The following is a 21,562-nucleotide window of genomic DNA, read 5'->3' as shown; positions in this document are numbered from 1 at the left end:
GTGTCTTAGCTGGTCAGTAGTTTCTATTTAAAACATATGGGCATATTCTTTTATTTTCATTTACTAACTACTTTGCTATTGAGATAATACATTAAAATGTAGGGTGATAGAGGTGTCACTTCAAAATACTTAGGTCAACTCCTTCAGGAACAGTCTTAATTCAAACAAATATGTATGAGAATTTGTTTACACGAAAATAATCAAGTATAGAACTTGTGATAACCCATCAAAAACCTTATCCAGCCATTCTTTAGTACATAAAACATATAAGGTAGACTTTTAGTTTCAAATAAAAGTATAAAACATTAAAGATAACAAGTAATAAAGTGTTTCCCCTTTACCATTTAGACCGGAAGTCCTACAGTACGAGGCAAGGACATTTATAAATAGTTTGGTCAAAACTACAAGAATCGTCACAAACTCATGTATCACTGGATATGTGCAGCTACACCAGAGTGGTAAGGATGTAAAGCTAGCACCAGTTTATTCATTTTCTTAGAAATAAGCAAATCAGTTGCTGATACTAGTAACATAGATAGATCAATAGGAAATGCCCTTTTCTAACAAAACAGGAAAAGATATCAAAGGTAAAAGAAAAAATAAGAAAAAGTTGAAGAGGACACATACGCAAAATGCAGCTGGATGCTGTCAAGAGCACCTGACTGGGAGGCTGGATAGCTAGCTGGTCTAGAGCCAGCCCTTCCATGAGTTCGAGACAAGTCCAAACTCTCTGGGCTCTTCCCTTCTCAATAAAACTAGGACCACGCCTGGTGACTATTTTTCCTATTTTTTTCTCAAATCTTTGGAACTTAAATTATATCAAGGTGCCATCCCCAAGTTTAAGACATCTCAAGAGAATTCAATTTCAAGATTTCTACTGATAATTCTATTATAAACTAAGGAAAAGTAGTCTTGCCATAATATAGACAGCTCTGGAGAATTCTATTTAACTAGTCATTCTCTTCACAAGGACAAGACTTTGACATATGATTTGATGCCAGTTCTGGAAGGGAGTTTATTTTAAATTCTGTCATAGACACAGTGGTCAACAACATGCCATGCCAAAGCCCCAAGGGGTTTTAAAATCCATCTGCCCCACAAAATGCAATTCCTGAAAATAAGAGGTTAAAAGCTTCTATTATTGTTTGGGGTGCCAACCCATAAAGTTCAAAGTTCTCAGACATTGAGTGTTACTTTCATTAACTTCCAAATCACCACATCACCCAAGGAACTGTATGAAGGGATATTATCCTGGCTCAGAGTTTTGTGGGAAATGATAGTCAACTTACTGCTTTTTTCTGCATTCAGATGCTTTCTCCACAGTGAAGTCAGGCAGGTTGACAAACCCATCAGCTTTTTCTGCCTGAAACACATACATACCACATATATGACTCAGTGCCTTAGTCTAGCAGTTAGGTTATTGAGATTACATACAATGAATAAAGAGAGCATAAATGAAATAAAGGAGAATCAAAAGACATCTTCCTGAATCAGCACTGGACTTCTCCTAGATACACATTTTATTAGAGAAGTTTGATAGTCTCCTGTAAAGTCATCTAGAATCTTTCCACCAGTAGTAACGTGACGGCCATTGTATGGCACCCAAAGGACCTGCCCCGCCCCTTCCTCTCTTCCTAAACCATCAGGGCTATGCTTTCTGCTTAGCCTATAGGCATCCTCAGCATCATTCCCATTCTACTACTCTAGGAAGCCACAGCACAGAAGATGGAACCTAATTAGCACTCATATATGGTGGACAGAAGCTTGACTTTGGAGTTAGTAAATTGAGGTTTATATCATAGATCTACAACTTATTGGTTGTTATATGACTTAAATAAGTTCAGGTAAATAAAACACTTAACGGACACCCAACAAACATTATTTCCTCTCCCAAGACTGTAGGAAGTTCCTTGGGGAATAAATCACAGAGTCAAATCTGGTAAAATCTCAGTTCCATAACTGATCCCTAGGAGTTCTTTCTTCGCAGGAAAGACTGCAGAAGAAAGTGGCACTTTTGAGACATAATATGAATGCCACTTTAAAACATCAATATTTTTAAAGGAAATGTAATCATTCTTCCACCTAAGAATTTGTTAATTTTTACTATATGGATACAATTTAACTGTACCACAAGGCAGTGGCTAGATTGCTTATCACAGCTAGACCTCAAATATTTTTCCATCTACAACGGTGTTGAGTGGAGAAGTACAGACCACAGGATTAAACATAAATGAGTCCGTGGTTATTAGGGGAGAAGCAAAAATTGATTTTGAAAATACAATCTAAATTTTTAAAATCAGCTTGCTATCAACTTTGCACCATGGGTGCTCTTACTTTACTTCATCATCTGTCTCTTTCTCTTATTGCCAACTAGAATGCAACTTTCACTCTTTTCTTCAGGAAAATTAAACTGAAACATCCAACCTTATGCCTGTCCCATCGTTCCTCTCCTACCTGAGTCAATTTATGCAAAGCATTTCACTTGAAATGCTTTCTTTTTATAAGACTCAAAATGCAATTCTAAAGGGCACTTTCTAGATGGACACTAGACTTATCAGGGTGGTCACATCATAAGTTACATAAATGTCTAATCACTATGTTGTATTCCTGAAATGACATCCATGTTGCTAAATCCCACCTACCTTTATGAGCCCTCACTTAGTTGAACTCTCTAACTGGTTCTATAGCCTGCCCCCTCCACCTTTCCCTGCCTGAATGCCTTGCTTTTCTGACAACACATTCCTGCTGCTCCCTTGCCCTCTAACTACTCCTTGCTCTCCTTCTATGGGTCTTTTTCTCCTGTCCATTTCTTAAATGTCACTGTTTCTCAGATTTCTGACCTCAGACCTGTTCTCTTTTCATTCCAATCCTCTCTGTGGGAGATCATACACCCTCCCCTGGCTGCATGTACCACCATTATATAAACACATCCAAAATCTATACTTCAAACTGGGATGCAACCCAGAGATCCCATCTCAGGGATCCAGTTGCCCAGTGTACCTATTCACATGGGTATCCCAGGGGCTCCCTGTTATGGACTGAATGTGTCCCCAAAATCCCTATTGTGATTTGGAGTTGTAGCCTTTGGGGAATATTTGGAGTTGTAGCCCTTGGGGAGTACTTAGGTTTAGATGAGGTCACCACGGTGGAGCCCCAGGATGAGATTAGTGCCTTGATAAGAAGAGCCCAAAGCACCTCTCTCACCTCCATGTAAAGGTACACCAGAAAGAGAGCCCTCAGCTGACACAGAATCTGCCAGCACTTTGATCTTGGACTTCCATGCCTCCAGAATAATAAGGAATAAATGCTTATTAGTTAAGCCATCCAATAATTGGTGTTTTGTTATAGTAGCCCAAGCTGACTTAGATATTCCCTAAGAATGGCAAATCCAAAACCAAACTCATCATTTTACTCCATAAAACGCCTGTTCCTCTTTCTCCTGTGTTTTCTACTTCAGTGAATGACATCACTTTCTGTGCTGTTGTCAAAAAAGAAATGTGGAAAACATCTTTGCCTCTTCCATCTCCTCAGCATCCATGCGGGTTGTATCATTGCTGCCTCTGTCTTAGCTCTTCAATCCATCTATTACATACCACCTCCTTCAGATCACCATGAACTTTAACTTGAATTACTGAAAAAGTTTCCTACACTGTTATCTTTCTCCCTAATTCTGTCCTTTCCTCCATTTTAGTGTCTAAATCACATCAATAGAAAATCTTCATGAACATTCTTCATGTCACTTTTTCATTAAAATCCTACATTGTTCCAAACTGCCCTTGGATGAAGTCTACATGCTTCAGCAGAGTATACTAGTAAAAGGCCCTTCATAATCAAGTCCTGCTTAATTATACAATTTCATCTCCTGCATTGTCCATGCTCCTTACTCAACCAAAATAAGGAAAAAAACAAAAACACTGAAAATATTTCCTTTGAATTGAATTAGAATTGAGACCGAATTGATAGCATTATTAGCCTCTAGACAATTTATTTTCAGTCCAAACAGCCCATCTCAAAAGACCTATATATATAAAGAGGTAATATGCAAATTAGCTGGGATGCTGTAGTAACATCACGGCTGCTCAGGAGGAGGCTGCGTGTGCAGGTGGGTGGGAGGGGACTGCATGCACGTGGTGAGGCAAGCCACGGATGGCGCAGGCCTGGAGAGAACAGGACTTGCCAGCCACACGCACCAGCAGTCCAGCCTCTGCGCATGAGCTGCAGAGGAAACACCTTTTCTGACCGCTCATTGGCTAAGCTCCCCATATGCCACTCTCAGTGTTCTTGGTAACTTGCCTAATAAGAATCCAAGAAGGTGATCTAGGGTTTTTCCACCTCGCTCCTGGAGGAAAAAATGAAGGTCAGCTGCTGGAGGGGCTAAGAAATGTCATATCCTGCCCTAGCCCAGTGGTCGGCAAACTCATTAGTCAACAGAGCCAAATATCAACAGTACAATGATTGAAATTTCTTTTGAGAGCCGAAAACCGACTTCTGCGCATGGGCCATAAAGTTTCAATAGCACTGTACGTGCGTGCCCGCACGTGGTATTTTGTGGAAGAGCCACACTCAAGGGGCCAAAGAGCTGCATGTGGCTCACGAGCTGCAGTTTGCTGACCACTGCCCTAGCCAGTTTGGCTCAGTGGATAGAGCCTCGGCCTGCCGACCACAGGGTCCGGGTTCAATTCTGATCAAGGGCATGTACCTAGGTTGCAGGCTCCTCCCTGGCTGGGGCCCAGGTCAGGGCTCACGCAAGAGGCAACCAATAGAAGTGTCCCTCTCACATTGATGTTTCTGTCTTTCCCTCTCTCTTCCATGCTCTCTAAAAATCAATGGAAAAATATCCTCAGGTGAGGAAAAGGAAGGAAGGAAGGAAGGAAGGAAGGAAGGAAGGAAGGAAGGAAGGAAGGAAGGAAGGAAGGGAGGGAGGGAGGGAGGGAGGGAGGGAGGGAGGGAGGGAGGGAGGGAGGGAGGGAGGGAAGGGAGGGAGGGAGGGAGGGAGGGAGGGAGGGAAGGAAGGAAGGAAGGAAGGAAGGAAGGAAGGAAGGAAGGAAGGAAGGAAGGAAGGAAGAAAGGTCATCTTAAAAATGCCTAAAGGAAGTTGTCATTTTTTTGTGGTGAAGGGATTGGAGTCCATGTTGATGAAAACACCTTGGTGACTGTGGCAGCCGGCAGTGGCAGCAGCAGTGGGGTGATAGGGGTGGCACCTTCCCCTGATCATCCCAGTCACCTCCTGCAGAGGGAGGCCATACTGCAACTTAGGCCCGCTCCAATCTGAGGGCTCCCAGATTGAAGAGAGTGCAGGTCGGGCTGAGGGACCCCCTCCCATGCATGAATTTCATGCACTGGGCCTCTAGTAACAATATAAAAGTCAATCAACAAAAAATGAAATATATATGCCTTTACTAATATTTTTATTTATTTAAAATAAATGAACATAAAAGATAAGTTGTAAATCTATATTTGGGTGGGTTTGTTTTTCACATTACTGAAATGGCTGAGATTCCTTCAACTAAGAGCCTAAATAAAATTGAGTAAAAGATGCCTTAGTGTTTCCCAGTACATTTTTCCTTCCTAAGCAAAAGCAATTTTCCACTATTCTGAAGCAAGATATACTGAGAATCAAAGATAACTGTGTCAAAAATTGTCTTTTCTTATTTGACTTGCAAAAATAATGATAATCACAATGGGCAAGTCCTAAGGGAATGAGTTTTCTCCTCTTCCTCCTGCTTTCTCTCCTCCTACCCCAATCAGATTCCTTGTTCCTTATTACATTAACCAAAACAATATTCTAGAATGGTATCCTTCCTCTTCAAGAATTCCTAACTTTCTGAAAAGTAACTTGAAAGTTCTGCATTGGTACCTGCAAACTTCCCTCTGTATCCTAATATCCCAATGTCATAAAAAAAAGTGTTCTTGCCATAACCGGTTTGGCTCAGTGGATAGAGTGTCGGCCTGCGGACTCAAGGGTCCCAGGTTCGATTCTGGTCAAGGGCATGTACCTTGGTTTTGGGCACATCCCCAGTAGGGAGTGTGCAGGAGGCAGCTGATCGATGCTTCTCTCTCATCGATGTTTCTAACTCTCTATCCCTCTCCCTTCCTCTCTGTAAAAAATCAATAAAATATATATATTTTTTAAAAAGTGTTCTCTTGCCAGAGGTATCAAACCATCACTTGTCACTGAGGAATCTTGTCTGACCAAGTCTAGTCTTCTTGAGGAGCAAGACAGGCTTTGCTCTTTTGTGGTATGATGTTCTACAATCTCAAAGGTGTTCCCCCTCACCAACCACTTCATCCACTTTTCCCAGCAACTCTGATTTTGTTTGTCTCTGGGGAATCTCACCAGCCCTTGCTGTCATTAAGCAGCAATAAAATCCCATTTTTATCAAAACTGTCAGGATTACACATTCCTTTATTCAACATATCTATCGGAGTAGCTTCTTTGTGTTAGGCACTGTGTGAGATATTGGAATTGATCAGTGAGCAAAACAGAGATCTTTACTCTCAAGGGGAAAGAGACAATAGCTCAACATACAAGCACATAAATTACATAGCGCGCTATAGGCAATAACTGCTAAGGGAAAAAAGTAAAGTTGATCAAGGTAAAGGGGTTCTTTAAGAGCAGATTGCCTCTGCTCCTAGGCTTATAATGCCCTTCCTACAGCACTCCCCTAGAATCATCTCCAGGAATCAACTTAGGTGTGACCTTCTTTAAAACTTTCCCCCACTCCCTCAGCCCGGAATGGGTGCCCTCCCCTCGGCACCCAGCACCAAGGGTGGACTTCACTTACATACTTCTTACTATATTTGCTTATCTGGTTATTTGCCTGTTTCCCCAGTAGACTGTGAGTGCTTTGAAGGAAATACTCCTGTCATTTATATCATATCATTAATGCTTAGGACAAGGCAAGTGTTCAACGCCTGTGAAATAAAACATGAATTTTATAAGTGTATGTTTTATAAGCATTTCTTATGAATGATAAGAAACATTGTCTTTTTCCTCTGACAATAAAGTGCTGAAATGAGATGCAGAAGCCACTTTGGAAAAAAAGTTTAACAGTTTCTAAAATATATAAACATATAATTGCCATACAAACCAGCAATTCCACTTGTAGGTATCTACCCAAGAGATATGAAAGCATACACCCACACAAAGATTTGCATGCAAATATTATAGCAGCATCCTATCTAATAATAGAGTAATATGCAAATAACCATCACTGCTACGCCCACGATTGGGCAGCGGGAGGCTGGGTGGGCGGGACTCAGGGTGGCCTATCCAGCCATTGAGAGGCACCGCGAACGCTGAGGGGTCTCTCCGGGGGCGGCGGCGGCAGCGGTGGCGGGGGCGGGGTCTCTCCAGGGGCGGCGGCATCCGGACCCGCCCCCATCAGCATTCACGGGTCCGGGGGTACCACCACCGCCGCCACCGCTCTGACCCGCGAACGCTGAGGGGTCTCTCCGGGGGTGGCGGCAGCGGTGGCAGCAGCGCCTGGACCCGCCTCCATGCACCTGCACTGGGGGAGGGCCTGGTCAGCAGCCGCCGAGGCTGCTTCAAGGGCCAAAGAGGGAGGCAGGGCCAGACCCCAGCGGCCACAGCTGCTGTGGGGCCGGGGAGCCAGGCAGGGCTGGACAGGCAACCTCAGGGTGGGCCTGGGGGTGGGTCCAGCAGCGCAGCTTGACAGCAGACAGCAGGGCCTGCTTGGCCGTAGCTGCCGGCGACCCACAACAGGCAAGTGGGCCTGCAGGCAGCACCCAGCAGGGCCTGCTTGGCTGTTGCCGTGGCGACCCGGGAGCAGACAAGCACAGCTGCAGGCAGCACCCAGCAGGGACTGCTTGCCCATCGCTATGGTGTGGAGCAGGCAAGCCCCGCAGAGAGCAGAGAATCACAGGGAGCCGTCAGCAGGACATGCCCTGAGGGCTCTCGAATTGGAGAGGGTACAGGTCAGGCTGAGGGACCCCTCGTGCATGAATTTCATGCACCAGGCCTCTAGTTGTTTATAATAAACAAAAATTAAAAATAATCTAAATATCCATCAACTGGTAAATAAATAGTATGGTATATTCTTACAATGAAATATTGTGTAGTGAACTATGAGCACATGATAAACACATAAAAGAACCATGAAAATATTATGCTAAGTGCAAGTTAGATGTATGAAAGAAATCTGTATAATTCCATTATATGAAGTGTAGAAAAAAGGCCGATGTAAGGAGACAAAAAGTAGAATGTAATTACTTGGAGTTTGGAGTGAGAATGAAGATTAAATGTAAATGGGCATGAAGAATTTTATTTCTATAATAAAAATGATTTAAAATTGATTTATTAAGATGGTGGCATCACTCAGTAAATTTACCAAAAATTATTGTAAATTTAAATAGAATGAATTTTATGGTATATAAAATATATTTCAATAAAGCTGTTTTTCAAAACATGAGATGCAGGAACAGTTTGGGGAATAAAAAGTTATCAATGAGATCCTACCCATTGGGCTGTCAGTAAGACTTGAAAGAAAGTAAAATATGAGGTCTCTGATGATCCTGCTTATGACTCAATGTGATTGGTTCAAACATGAGACACATAATTGGTTTAATATTTCTTATAGTCTATGGTGTAAGCCTCACTATAGCTTCAATGTTGGACTACAGTAATTTTAGAAACAAAAATATTTTCTTTTAAATTCGCCACCCTTCGACATATTTTTAAAATTTATTAAAATAGGACATCAAATTTTCATATTTAACTACAAAAATGAGCGTTCATTGCCATAAAAAAGTTTGGCTTTTTCACATTACAGATATGTGGCAAAATAGGTCCCTCAGCCTGGCAATCAGGGGAAGGTGACGCCCCATCACAAAATTACTTAAGTACCTGCACAAGTCAGAAAGGTAGAAAGGCAGACCTAGAAAAATAAGAGTGATGTGTATGTTTCAAAGGCTAAATCAGAGACCAAACCAGCAATAGATGGAAGTCTAATAGAAGAAATTATTATGTGTTTCATGGTTTAAAATAGAAAGTATCATTATCTTTCTATTCTCAGTGAAACCATACTACCTTGATTCAAAGAAACCTGATTTTTTTACACTTTACTAACTCTGAAATCAAGAGGCATCTTAGAATCTACATGGACTTTCATTGTAGCATTTCCCCCTCAAAACATGTCACTAAACAAATTACAGGTCTTTAAATAAAATCTCCACTTTGAGGGGAAAATCATTTTAAAAACAAAATACAGATCTTTTTTGGTAATATGCTTTTGTGTTTATGTGTAAATATGAATTTAACATTATTGGGCTTAGTTGAAATAAAACGTAAGTGAGGTGACCCAATGACTCTCAGAATCCGGAGAAGCTGCACCTCCAGTTCTCCAAATGGATGTGTGGTTTGCTCAGTTTTGCCCTGAAACCCCAGCACCTTGGAAACAGGCAAAGTCTGAATTCTAAGCACAGCTGCCCATTTTCATGTCACCTAAGAACAGTTGTCACTAAATTCTAATGGCACACACAGACTTATGACCGCTAGAGAAATTTGAATTATAGTCTCTAAAACACATGCCTAAAATCAACTGAGATGGAAAAAAACATAAAGCCAACTGGGAAGGTTCTAGTTCTACAGAGAAACAGTCTCAGACACGGCTAGTGGTCAGCAAAAGGAATGCAATGGAAGGAAACTGGGCAGTAACGAGCAAAACTGCATGGACCCTCTGACCCAGGATCCCACTCCTAGGTATATAAAAAAACTAAGGTTTCATTATTCCATTATCTGATAAGAATTGGGCAAAGGAATGAAAAGAAAGCAAAAGAGAAGGAACGTCCCAGGAAGACAAAGGTGAAATAACGTAGGTTTTTCACTCTGTCCATTGTCAGCTGAGCCCTCTGAACAGCTGCTGTGTGTCTCAGCCTTCCCTGCCCTCTTTGCATCAGACTCATAACAGGAAGAAATATTTTAACTTCTTTAGAGAACAAAAATGCTAGTAAGCTCACCATAGCCTTCATACATTACTTAGGGAATGTTTTTTATTAAAGTACTAGAGGCCCAGTGCATGAGGGGGGTCCCTCAGCCTGGCGATCAGGGGAAGGTGACGCCCCATCACACCTCTGCTGCTGCCACTGCCAGCAGCGCAAGCTTCGGCCGGCCCTGGTTACCTGAGCCTCGGGCAGCCCTGGGCAGCTGGGCAGCTGCCATCCAAGGCTTGCCTGCATCTCAGGCTGGCCCTGGGCGGCTGGGCAGCCACCATCCGAGACTTGCCTGTGCCTCGGGCTGGCCTTGGGCAGCTGGGGGGGCTGAGGGGACTGGGCGTCGCCATCTTTGAGGGTATGGAAGTCAATTAGCATGTTCCATCCTTATTGGCTGTGGGTGCCGCCATCTTTGAGGGTGGGGCAATCAATTAGTATATTCCATCCTTACTGGTTGTGGGCACTGCCATCTTTGCGATGGTATGAGGGTCAATTAGCATATTCCCTCTTTATTAGATAGGATTCTTGCATTTGGTTTTATCCAACATTACCCTATGATTATGATGGGATTTTGACCAAAAAATACTTTATTCTCACAAATGCCTAGAAATTCTACATAGAAAACATTTGGAAAATGTTTGGGGTTTTTTTTTTTTTGGCAAATAAACAGAAAGGCCCAATTTCCTCCAGACTCCACAGATCCTGGCATTAATTATAAAAATGAACTGAAAATGTTGATGGTGGTAACTATGACGGCTCTGAGGATGCCGAGGCTCTGACAAGGACAAGAGAAAACGGGGCTCTGAGGGCAGCAGATCACTTGTAGCAGGTGCTGCTGGTGAACCCACCACTTCTCCCCCTGTGCTGAGGTGCTGAAGATCACTGCCCCCGGGATGAATCCTCCAGCAATGACCACGGGACTTGGTGTGCACAGACCCCAGGTCCCGGCCCTGTGGAACGAAAGCTCTGAGATGCATATATTTCACGGGCTCTTAAGAGTCTCCCAGCAGAGCCCTAACCGGTTTGGCTCAGTGGATAGAGCGTCAGCCTGCGGACTGAAGGGTCCCAGGTTCGATTCCGGTCAAGGGCATGTACCTTGGTTGCAGGCACATCCCCAGTAGGGGGTGTGCAGGAGGCAGCTGATTGATGTTTCTCTCTCATTGATGTTTCTAACTCTCTATCCCTCTTCCTTCCTCTCTGTAAAAAAAAAAAAAAAAAGAGTCCCCCAGCAGAATGAAGCTTCAGTTATCCACAGTGCTAATCTGTTTGCTAAGGCGAGCTTTCTTAGCTAATTGTCTACCCTTTTTTACTTCCTCATTCCCTCTCCAAGTACTTCCAGTATCACTTCCCAAATAAACTACTGGCATCCAAATTCTCTTCTCAGGGTAAGCTTCTGGGAAACCTGAACCAAAATGCCATTCCTTTCCAAGAAAATGACTCTACTCACGGTTCCTACTCACAAAGGCCCAGCTGCTTGGCACCGTCAGCCCTCTGCATTATTTCCTCCTAAACATCACCCAAGGTTGACCACCTCACTAGCATATGAGGTGGTATTTAAGTGGTAGCTGGAAGCAACTGGCATTTTAAATGAAATTAAGGTACGAGTGAACTTTCTGGTAATCTGGCATGCAAAGAAAGTCACTTCCTTCTGAAATACCATTTTCAAAAGAAATTAAGATGGAAACATCACCAGGTAAAAGAATCGTGTGTTATTGTCTATAATACAAAATTCTTAGCATGCAGGCCATTCAGGATCTGACCCTGTCCAATTTTATCTCCCACCAGTCCTTTTAGAAGCCTTAAAACCCTAGTGATAATTTTCACCTACATAGGTATGGTCTCTTCAGCAGCATGGTCAAAAAAAGAAGAAAGCACTGAGTAGGAAGGAAAGTTTTAAACAAATAAGAAGAAATTGATTAAATCTCACTATTACAGAATAAATTACATCTCTTTCATCTAATAAAGTTCATCTACCATTCCTGATTAGAACAGAAGTGGGGAAGAGTAAATAAAGGAACTCCACTTAAGAAAAGTAAAAATCTTGTGCATTTGCTTTCAATATTAAAAATTTAGGAGAAATAAAGAATAAGTTTAGTTATTTTAAAATCATGGTTAGTCAGTATACCATAATCTTTAAAAAAAAAAAAATATATATATATATATATATATATATATATATATATATATATATATATATTATTAATTTCAGAGAGGAAGGGAGAGGGAGAGAGAGATAGGAACATCAGCGATGAGAGAGAATCATTGATCGGTTGCCTCCTGCCTGCCCCATACTAGGGAAAACCCACAACCCATGCATGTGCCCTGACTGGGAATGGAACTGGTGACCTCTTGGTGCATCAGTTGATGCTCAACCATTGAGCTACACTGACCAGGCATTAAAACAATTTTTAAAGATGCTACTCCCAAAGTCATTATTTTCCAGTAAAGGATGAAAACACATTTGCTACAATAAGTTTCATAAGCTTCAGAGTATGAAAATAGTGGTTAATGTGCTACTGATGAGTACGGTCTCTTTCACCTCCCAGTGATGGCTATTTCTCCACAGTTCTGTTGAACAGATAGGGAGAAAGCCCCGGACAGGTGGGCAGTTTGCCTGAGGTGTAAAGGGCTGCAGCATCAGGATAGAACCTGAACTCAGGGATACCTTAGACTCTAGCATGTCATTTCCTTGTGTCTTTTTGGAAGACATTGTTTCAAATAGATTCCCTTAAATTCTGACTCCTTTAAAAAATACTCAACTTTTAAGAATTTCTGCTGCATAGCTTCCTTTGGAAGTGTTCTCAAAGTATGCTTTAAGGGAGACTAGCCACAGTAGCAAGATGACAGATGAGTTTATCAATGAGCTGGTCTGTGGGAACAGCTGGGCCTTTGCCCCTTAAGGAACGCGCTCCAGAAGGATGATAAATCCTCATGTAATGACTTCTCAGGAAAATCCTCAAATCCAACCCAAAGTTCAGCTCATCCCAGGGGCCAATTCTCATGCTATTGCTTGAGAAATGTACACACAGCCCTCATCACTCAGTCATGAGTTACCTGAACGCTCCTTCCAGGTTAGCAACCACTGTGCTGAAGAATCCCCCCAGGGCTGTCTAGCTGACGTCCCTGTTTAATGCCTTAAAATCAGCCTTTACTCAGGGTCAGGAGGCAAGTTTTAGAATTTCGAGTACAGGAGCAGCCATTGTTGGTAAAAGAAACCATTTCTGGTGTCTGAAAACCCTTACCACAATTCTTCTGCCTCCTGAAATCACAATATGATGTAAGCACATTTTACCTAAAGCATATCCAAAATTGCCTTTCTCTGTATGCAATTCCTTTGATTTTTTTTATGTTGTTTTAAGAAGCATTTGATCTTCTCAAAGTCTCTCTAAATTTTGTAGAGATAATGTTCTTGCCACAGTGTACTTGTAAGGAAATGGATGCATAGAGTCACATCACTGACCGAAGGGTATACAGCTGCATAAAAAAACGCTGAACTAGAATCCAGGTGACATTTCTCCTTTATACCATCCTAACAAAATCCACCTTCCTGCCTGCTAGCCTAAAAGAGTGACTAAGTGATAAATACACACATATGTACACGTATGTGTTCACACACATTTCAATATATGTATACACATATTAACATTTATACACATATATTAATAGTTATACAAACATGTTTATAGGTAAGCTGAATGTGTATTGCTTTATATTTAAGTTAGTATATGTGTGCTTCCGTATGCTACCTGCTGTCAGCTATTTTAAAAGACATTAGGCCCGACTGGTGTGGCTCAGTGGTTGAGCGTTGACCTATGAACCAAGAGGTTCAATTCCCGGTCAGGGCACATACCCAGGTTGTGGGCCGATCCCCAGTGTGGGGCGTGCAGGAGGCAGCCGATCAATGATTCTCTCTCATCATTGATGTTTCTGTCTCTCTCTCCCTCCCCTTCCTTACTGAAATCAAGAAAAAATATTTTTTAAAAGATTTTAGAATAAAAGGTATTTCTGATTTTAGATTCTATGGATTGATAAACTATAATAAATCTATATGTAACACAGCAGTTAGACATGATGTTTGGATACATATGCATTGCCATGGAAATATGTTGAGAATGTATTGCGTAGGGAGAAAATCAAGTTACAACATTATGCACAGTATCATTTAATTTTTGGAAAACAGCAAAAAAGTTTGGAAATATCACAAAATGTTTACTGTGATCACACCAAGGTGGTAGGATCGTGATTAACCTAAACAAATAGATTATCTTAATTCACTTATTTATTTCTGTCTGTTTGCCTCCCTATCTTTTTCATTTTGCTTAAGTATATATTACAGCTTTTCTAAATGAACACATACATTATGCAATATTTTAAAACAATTTTAAATTCATTTAAATGTTCACGAAAAAAGACACGATGGATTCCACCGAGGAAAGACAGAGTCAGACAGAAGTTGTGGCATCGCCAGGGAAAGCACTAGGCACCGCCCACCAGAGACAACAGGCTCACACGGCATCCCTTGAGTGGGCAGTCCCGTCACTGCCATGCACCGGGAGAATGGGCCTGTGACACAGCCATGCCCACGTCATTCGCTCTAGCGCCATCACCCAAAGCAGCAAGCACATCATTGCCTCCGGAGAACAAGCCAAGACATGAGGGATTGCATAGTCTTGGTGTTTCACAATTGATTTTGAAACGTTTGGAAAAAATATAAAGGAAAACAAATTGGCAACAATAAGCAATTGCTCCCACAGTCTATGAATTTAGCAAGTAGGAGTTACTAAAAACTGCCTGTCCCAACTACAGACTGGCCTGATCATAAAACTATGATGGGAAACCATTATTTTAGAAATACATTCTGGGAACTACCAAGGAAAATAAATATCAGGACACAGTGATAGCATCATAGACAACCTAGAGATGAAGGCGAATGGCCATTTCAAAGATTGTCTCTGAATACCTGAAATTATAATGAGGGAAGGAACAGAATTTTAAAGGTCCTCCATCATTCCTGTGTTCGGGTTTTAAGTGAACTGCTCACTGACAGCTGCTGAAACATCATTTTGCCCTGTGTAGTCCCTATATGCAAGTTCTCAACATCTTGCCTTTTGTGTAGTATGCCTCAAATTTTCAGTTTCCACTCTAGTTCAGGAGTTCATGGCCCAACGCCTGCTTTTTGTCACCCTCTCCCACTGGCCTGCAGAAAGCTCCTTTATTCTCCAACATCTCCCATGAATGAGTGCTAGATTCATATTTTCACATGCCAATTTCATTAGATCATCTTCTGATTGGAGAATATATGGTGGCTCCCTACTCTCTCCTGGATCCAATCCACATCCCTGCACTGTATGCTTGAGGCCCCATTTACTGGCCCTGGCTCACCTCTAAATGTTCTACAGTTGAAACTTGGGTGGGGAAGGTGGGGAAGTAGGAGAGATATGGGTCAGGAAACTCTCTCAAGCCAGTAAATGAATTTGTACTTTACCCTAGGGGTAAGGAAAAACAATTGTGAGGATTTTAAACCCAGGATTTTAAACAGCATGAATTTTTATGGCTATTAAACTTGAATCTGCTTTTGTACGACTTGGCATACATTCTTGTGTGCTGTATCACATTTAAGCACATAATATGAGGTGAGAAAAATGGCAGATGAGTGTCTGGACTTGACCTTTCTCAAGGAAGTCTAGCTATTAGTGTTTGAGGCAGCAAAGCATTGTGAAAAAAGAAGGTATACCACGAGTCAGTTCCTGGGTGACAGCAGTAACAAAAAAAACGCTAAGGGAGGTGAGGAGGCGGTGGTCTCCCAGGCACTGTCAGGGAACAGTAGAGACAACAACCAAAGGGGTCCCATGAGATCACTTGTACTTTCTCAGGAGAATGACCCTAAATTTCATTTCTAGAATTGTTCTCTCAGAACCCTATGGAAGGAGGAAACGAGGTGTCTAATCATGTCACCTGCGTGCAGTCAGATTTGCATACGGCAACCATCCTGGGCTAAGGATATTCCTCTATGACACAGTCACAGAATTAAGGAGTTGGAAGCATCCTTCCATCACCTACCACTAGTTTAATAGGATAATTCCGTTGCCAGGTAACAACACATTTATTCTCCATTCAATGTTGCTGATCTAACTCTATTCAAGTACAGGATTTGCTACCTGAATATCACTCTATATGCATTTGCAAGTGAGGCCCGGGGTGCTTGAGTATGTCTGATGCTCTCTCCTCTTCCTCTTTCTAATCTGGCCTCAGTCAACACTGCTGCTCCCTGTGGAGGCACAAGATTCCTAATGCCCAAAATAGTAATTCATTGCTTAAGCCCAATGAGCTGATGGAGCCAAGTAAAACAAATCCGTAACTGTGTGCTGTTCAGCAGGGGCTTCCTTTAAATTCCATAAAGACAAGGACAGCATCCGGGATATCTCTGCTGAATAATTTGATCGGATGAGAAAATGAATGCCACGTTTCTATCTGAGCTTTGTTATTTCCCACAGATGCGCCATTCTCCACCAGCACCCAATCCTTCCACAACCTCTGGAAATGCCCGGGGAGCTATTAAAATGTAAATCAGTAAGTCCTCTCATTTTATAAAAGATACAGACTCTCACTTGCCACAACTACCCAAAAGCAAAAGCCTAAAATAATATGAAACAAGACGTTGAAGTTTACGTTAACATTAACTCTTCCTAAGAAGGAAACAGTATTTGTTTAGGAAAAATCCCTTAGGATAGCAGGTGAGACCCCAGCTCCAGGCTGCCTTGATTTGGGTAAAAAAAAAAACACGAATCCGGAGGGTAGAAGAAAAGAGAGAAAAGGAGATGGTGGAAGATTGCATGTTTATCAAGGTGACTCTTTGTGAACCTCCCAAATCTTTGATCAAGTTGTTAAAACTCACAAAAGGCTTGAGGAAATATATTTTCATAGAACTTGAAGAATTTTATAGCATTTTTTTGCACAGGGGTGTCGGAGGGGTGTACAGAGAGAAGCACAAGGAAGAATGCTTACTCCACAGCATTAGAATTGGATTTGGGTCCAGTTTAACCTATTCTTTACAGAATGGGTGCCAGTGAATTAGTGATCGGTGAGTGTGAATTTATCAACTAAAAATTTTGCCTACAAACCATACACAGAACTTATTTTACATTTTTAAAATTGCATGCTCTAATACTCTGTTGCTTGCTCTATGGCACATACAAGTTACTTTTAAAGAATGGTGTCATATAAAAATAATTATCCTGGCTTAAGAGTAATTCCTAACTTTTCCTTAGTTGATCAAAGGATATCCATTGCTGATCTTCACTTTACCCCCAAAACAAACTCAACTCAAGCTCTGCTGAGATTAGCCATTGGCTACTCTGAGGTTAATGGAGAGAGTTCCTATGTGAAAAATCTCTACTCATTCAATCTTCAACAGCATCATCGTTTTCAAAATGTCTCAAGCCAGGAAAGATCAGCACACCTTCTAACAATAACTTTATTCCTAGCCCTTTCCAAACAGAAAGCTAGCCTGTGAAGAAAACCACAAAAGCATACTGCCTCGAAATGATAGATTAGACAACTCTCCTATATAAGATTGTCCAAGCATAATTTCATGCCATCACTGAACATGCCAACGAACAAGACACAATAGTCACCAACATAACGCTCGCTCACAGGTTAGCAATTCCAAAACCAACCCATCTAATAAAGAAGGTCAGAGGAAAAGATAGTCAAGGAGGAGAAATGAAAATAGGGTCTGTGGACTGGCACCCCTAATAGGTCTTAAAGCTGAGTCCCTTTTTTTGTAGAGACTTTAACAATGTATATTTCCCATAGCCAATGCTGTCCACGTAAATCCTGAGGTGATCGGAATCTCTCATAGAATAGTAACATTAATAGACACGGAATGTCTCCTTGATAAGGACATACATTTGGATGGCCTTCTACAACCAAAGCTAAGTCAGTCAAGCAGCGTGGCTTTCTCTTCCGTAAAACACAGGAGAATGACCTACATGTGTATTGGACCAGAAATGGTTTCTAGAACTTGTTTATTCGCTCTGTTCCAAGTCCCAGAAATTAAAAAAAAAAAAAAAAAAAAAAAGTAACTTTCCCAATGGGATCATCGGCTCAACAAGGATCTTCAGTTCAGCCTTGGTGAGAGAGGCTGGGGATGGGAGGGAGAGTGGACTCACCAATTGATTGCTGTACCAGTATAGGGAGGATGCCTTCAGGACCACCCAGAACTTCTTCCATTTGTTGCTCAGGAAAGTTCCTTTCTCCTTTTTCTTATAGAGCCACCCTTGGCAGTCCGCGTGCCCCAGGTCTTTACACGATATCCTCCTCCGGCTCATCGTGAAAAAACCTGCAACGGTTACATGAAAAGATGGTCACGAATTACCCCAATGTATATGACAGAGAAAGGAAACTTCGTTTTTTACCTCCTGAGAGTTGGACTCTTTTTTTAACCAAGATTTATGCAAAGTGAATGCAAAAAAGAAAACCAAAAAGTCATTTATCTCTTTTATTTTTAAACATTCATTTAGTGCTTAGAAGGTACAAGACATGACCAAAGAAACAGTGAGACTAGCATGCAGGTGTTAGTCTAAGACTACTATTCAACAAGAATAAGTGGAGAAATTCAAATCCTGAGGCTGCCGGGCACTCTCGGCACAGAGAGAGCTCCTGTCAGCAGCAGTAACAGCAGTGGTTACGCAATTGACAGAAAAGGGTTAATGCCCACCAGACACACAGCCACTTTCTGACCCTGTGCCAGGCTTCCAAAGCCCTACTGACACCCCACAAGAGATTAAGCCAAATGAACAGCATGCCGGCATTTCTTAAAATCGACCCCAAAATAACCCAAAATTAATCTGCTGTTCACCCCCTGATAGGAACAGTAAGACAGACAAAAAGCTGATCCCAAAGAAGGCATCCAAGAGAAAAAGAAACACACACGTGCAAGAAGGGGATGAACAGACAAAAGAGATCTAATTACCTTGAGTTTTCTTTCCCGGCTTCTGACGCAAGGGAACCTGCTGGAAATGCAGGAAGGGGAGAAAAGAGGAAATTTCTGATTGTGTTGTAACATTTGTAAAGAGAGAAGGAGGGAGGAGGTGGCAGTGTTTGTGAGCAGGATGAAGCTAAAAAAAACCTCTCCAAGCAGAGCGGAGGGGAGCTATAGCTGAGGCACAAAATGTGCTAATTAGAATCAATAGACATTGAGCTGAATCTGGAAAAAAAAACAAAACAAAAAAAAACAGGTAACACAACGTTTATCACTAATGTTTCCTGTTTCCACCCACAGGCAGCCTTCTCACTGCCACTTCAGTTATGACAGGACACTGCTCACTGAAGTTCTTAAAAATATGTATCTATTTCCCTTTTATTTTATTTTTTTTGTGATTGAAGAAAAATATCTGTATCCATCCTGCTTCTTTTCTTGCAATTTCTAAGTAACAATTATTTAAATAAACCTGGAAGATAATCATTGCAATCTCACAATACTACAGGTTTGCCTCAGACCAAAAAATTCATGGTCCAGCTACCACGTAGGGTTACAGCTAAACCACAGGAATTAAATATCCCAGAAAAAGAAATGCCACAGTCTCTCTGGTGAGCTCTAAGTAGCCATCAAGCCTCCTTGTCAGGGAAGTTTTATCTACTGGCAAGTTTAAATTGCTTATCTGTCCTAAATCCCGTGAATAATTCTCACATTCTAAAAGATCAATATCGACTCCTGTTTTATAATAGTTCTGCAAATACTCAAATCAGGCATAAGACAAAAATCTGAAATACACATTTTTAATTACACATTTTAAACCATTTGTGTAAAATCAGACTATCAACAAAAATAGGAAAAAAAATGGCCTTTGTGTGTGTGTGGGTGGGTGGGTGGGTGGGTGTGGGTGTGTAGAAAGAAAGACATTTTAGATTAAAGAATTTTCTTTTTTCTCTCCACAATATCTAAACTGAATTTACTCAGGTTTAAATGACAGATTTTTATGCTAACAAGTAAAGAATTTGAAAAAATTGTACATAATTGAAAAGCAGTTTTAAAAGTTAGTAGGCCACCTTATTACAACATTTTATATTATTCCAGATGCACCTGGCTAGTATTCTACATATCTAACTATTGATCCAATAGTTTTTGTATATGGTTCTGCTATACATTTAAAAAGAGAATATAGTGGAATTAGGATGGGATTTTTTTAGCCTGAAATCAATTCATGACTATCATAATTAGCAGCTGTTACCCAGGAAAAAATTCATTTATCACTCAGAACCCACTTCCTCATTTGTAAAATCAAGATACTCATAATTCCAATCCTAAGGTCTCATAATATTTAATAAGACTGTATGTGAAAATATTCTGAAAACTAAAAATCATTATTTTATATGATTACACATAACATAACATTATATGATTATAGATATAAACAAATACTTGATGTATAATAAACAGAAATTTCATAATAACTTTTTAGGATAAGTAAAACTTGTATTTCTTTCAGCAACAATGATGAAGTTAAAGTGCTTAAATTATATTTTCTGTAAAATCATGAACTGACTTTTTATTTTACAAGTGTTAGAATAAAATTTTATCCCCAAAGTAATTAATCATCCTTGTGGTGGGGGGGGGGGGAAGAAAAAAGATAACAAAGGCAATAACTGTCCTAAATTTAGTCAGGAATAGACATGTTGCAGACAAGACACATGACTAAACTTTAGGCATGTTATCACATCAAGGTCCTAGTCTCAGCTCCACTTCACAAAATATCTCCCACACTGACCTGCATCCTGGTCTAAAATCCCCACCATTCCCTCAAAGGGCCTCCTGAGCCTTTTTTATATGCAGTTCTCTGAGATCAGTAAAACCAATAGTAGCTATTAAAATATTTTAGCCCAAATGTGTACATTATTTGGAGAGCTAACACTTATCCAAGAGCCAGGACGAAGGGCAAGGGAGTAAATTTGGATAGGGGGAGTGATTTGAAAGCAGTGGGTCCAGAAGAGGCTAGGGAGTACTCAAGACCAACTAAGAACCAAAGCAATAGGGAGAAAGGGGAGCTAGTTGTACAGAGACGTTCCTAGAGGGTTCTGGCCCCAGACTGACAAGGTGAAATTGCATCACGAAAGCTCACAGAAAAAGAGAAGCTTTAATAAGAACGAGAGAGAGAGAAGAGAGAGAGAGAGAGAGACCACAAGAGGACTGCTGTAGGATCTGTGAAGGGAACCAGTGACTCCCCTCCACCCATCCCTTATGAAGGCCTTAGGGCTGGTTCTAGAGACAGCCCCAAATCAATCCGTAGTCTTTGTCTCAATCTTGCCCAAGACTAGCCCTTGGTCTGCACTAGATTCCTGTGCCTAGGCTGGATAAGAAGTGGGAGCTCTAAGCAGAAGGACAATACCTATAACAGGGTGATCACCCAACATCAAGAAAGTGCTTTATTTAGACTGTTTTAAAGAGGGGATAAGGGAGTTCAGTCATTGGGTCAACTCTCCTTAAGAGCACTTCTCTTAAAGTAAATTATTTCACAATCTACATTAACGGTTGGAACCATTTCCCCAGTGAGAAACAGACTGCATATTATAGAAATAACAAATTACAGGGAGTTTCAGTTTCACTTGACAT

At 41.2% G+C, this 21,562-nt stretch overlaps 1 protein-coding gene across 9 annotated transcripts in view; it reads right to left on the bottom strand.

Moving 5' to 3' along the window:
- The window catches only part of IPCEF1 (interaction protein for cytohesin exchange factors 1), a 135,952-nt gene that overhangs the window by 44,554 nt on the left and 69,836 nt on the right, over positions 1-21,562 (bottom strand). For 4 of the 9 annotated variants that reach the window (XM_079780690.1, XM_079780685.1, XM_079780688.1 and 1 more), the window contains exons 4-6: positions 18,926-18,962; positions 18,123-18,292; positions 1,290-1,363 (exon numbers count right to left, since the gene is read on the bottom strand). In XM_079780690.1, coding sequence (XP_079636816.1) covers positions 1,290-1,363; positions 18,123-18,281 — 233 coding nt within the window. In that variant the 5' untranslated portion in view covers positions 18,282-18,292; positions 18,926-18,962. Of the gene's footprint in view, positions 1-1,289; positions 1,364-18,122; positions 18,293-18,925; positions 18,966-21,562 lie in introns of all 9 variants that reach the window. The other 5 variants (XM_079780687.1, XM_079780684.1, XM_079780686.1 and 2 more) reach the window with 3 other exon arrangements.

Source organism: Cnephaeus nilssonii, assembly GCF_951640355.1.
Source record: "Cnephaeus nilssonii genome assembly, chromosome: 9".
Lineage (NCBI taxonomy): Eukaryota > Metazoa > Chordata > Mammalia > Chiroptera > Vespertilionidae > Cnephaeus > Cnephaeus nilssonii.
Note: the sequence above shows the minus strand (reverse complement) of the source record. Positions and strands in the feature narration are given on the sequence as shown.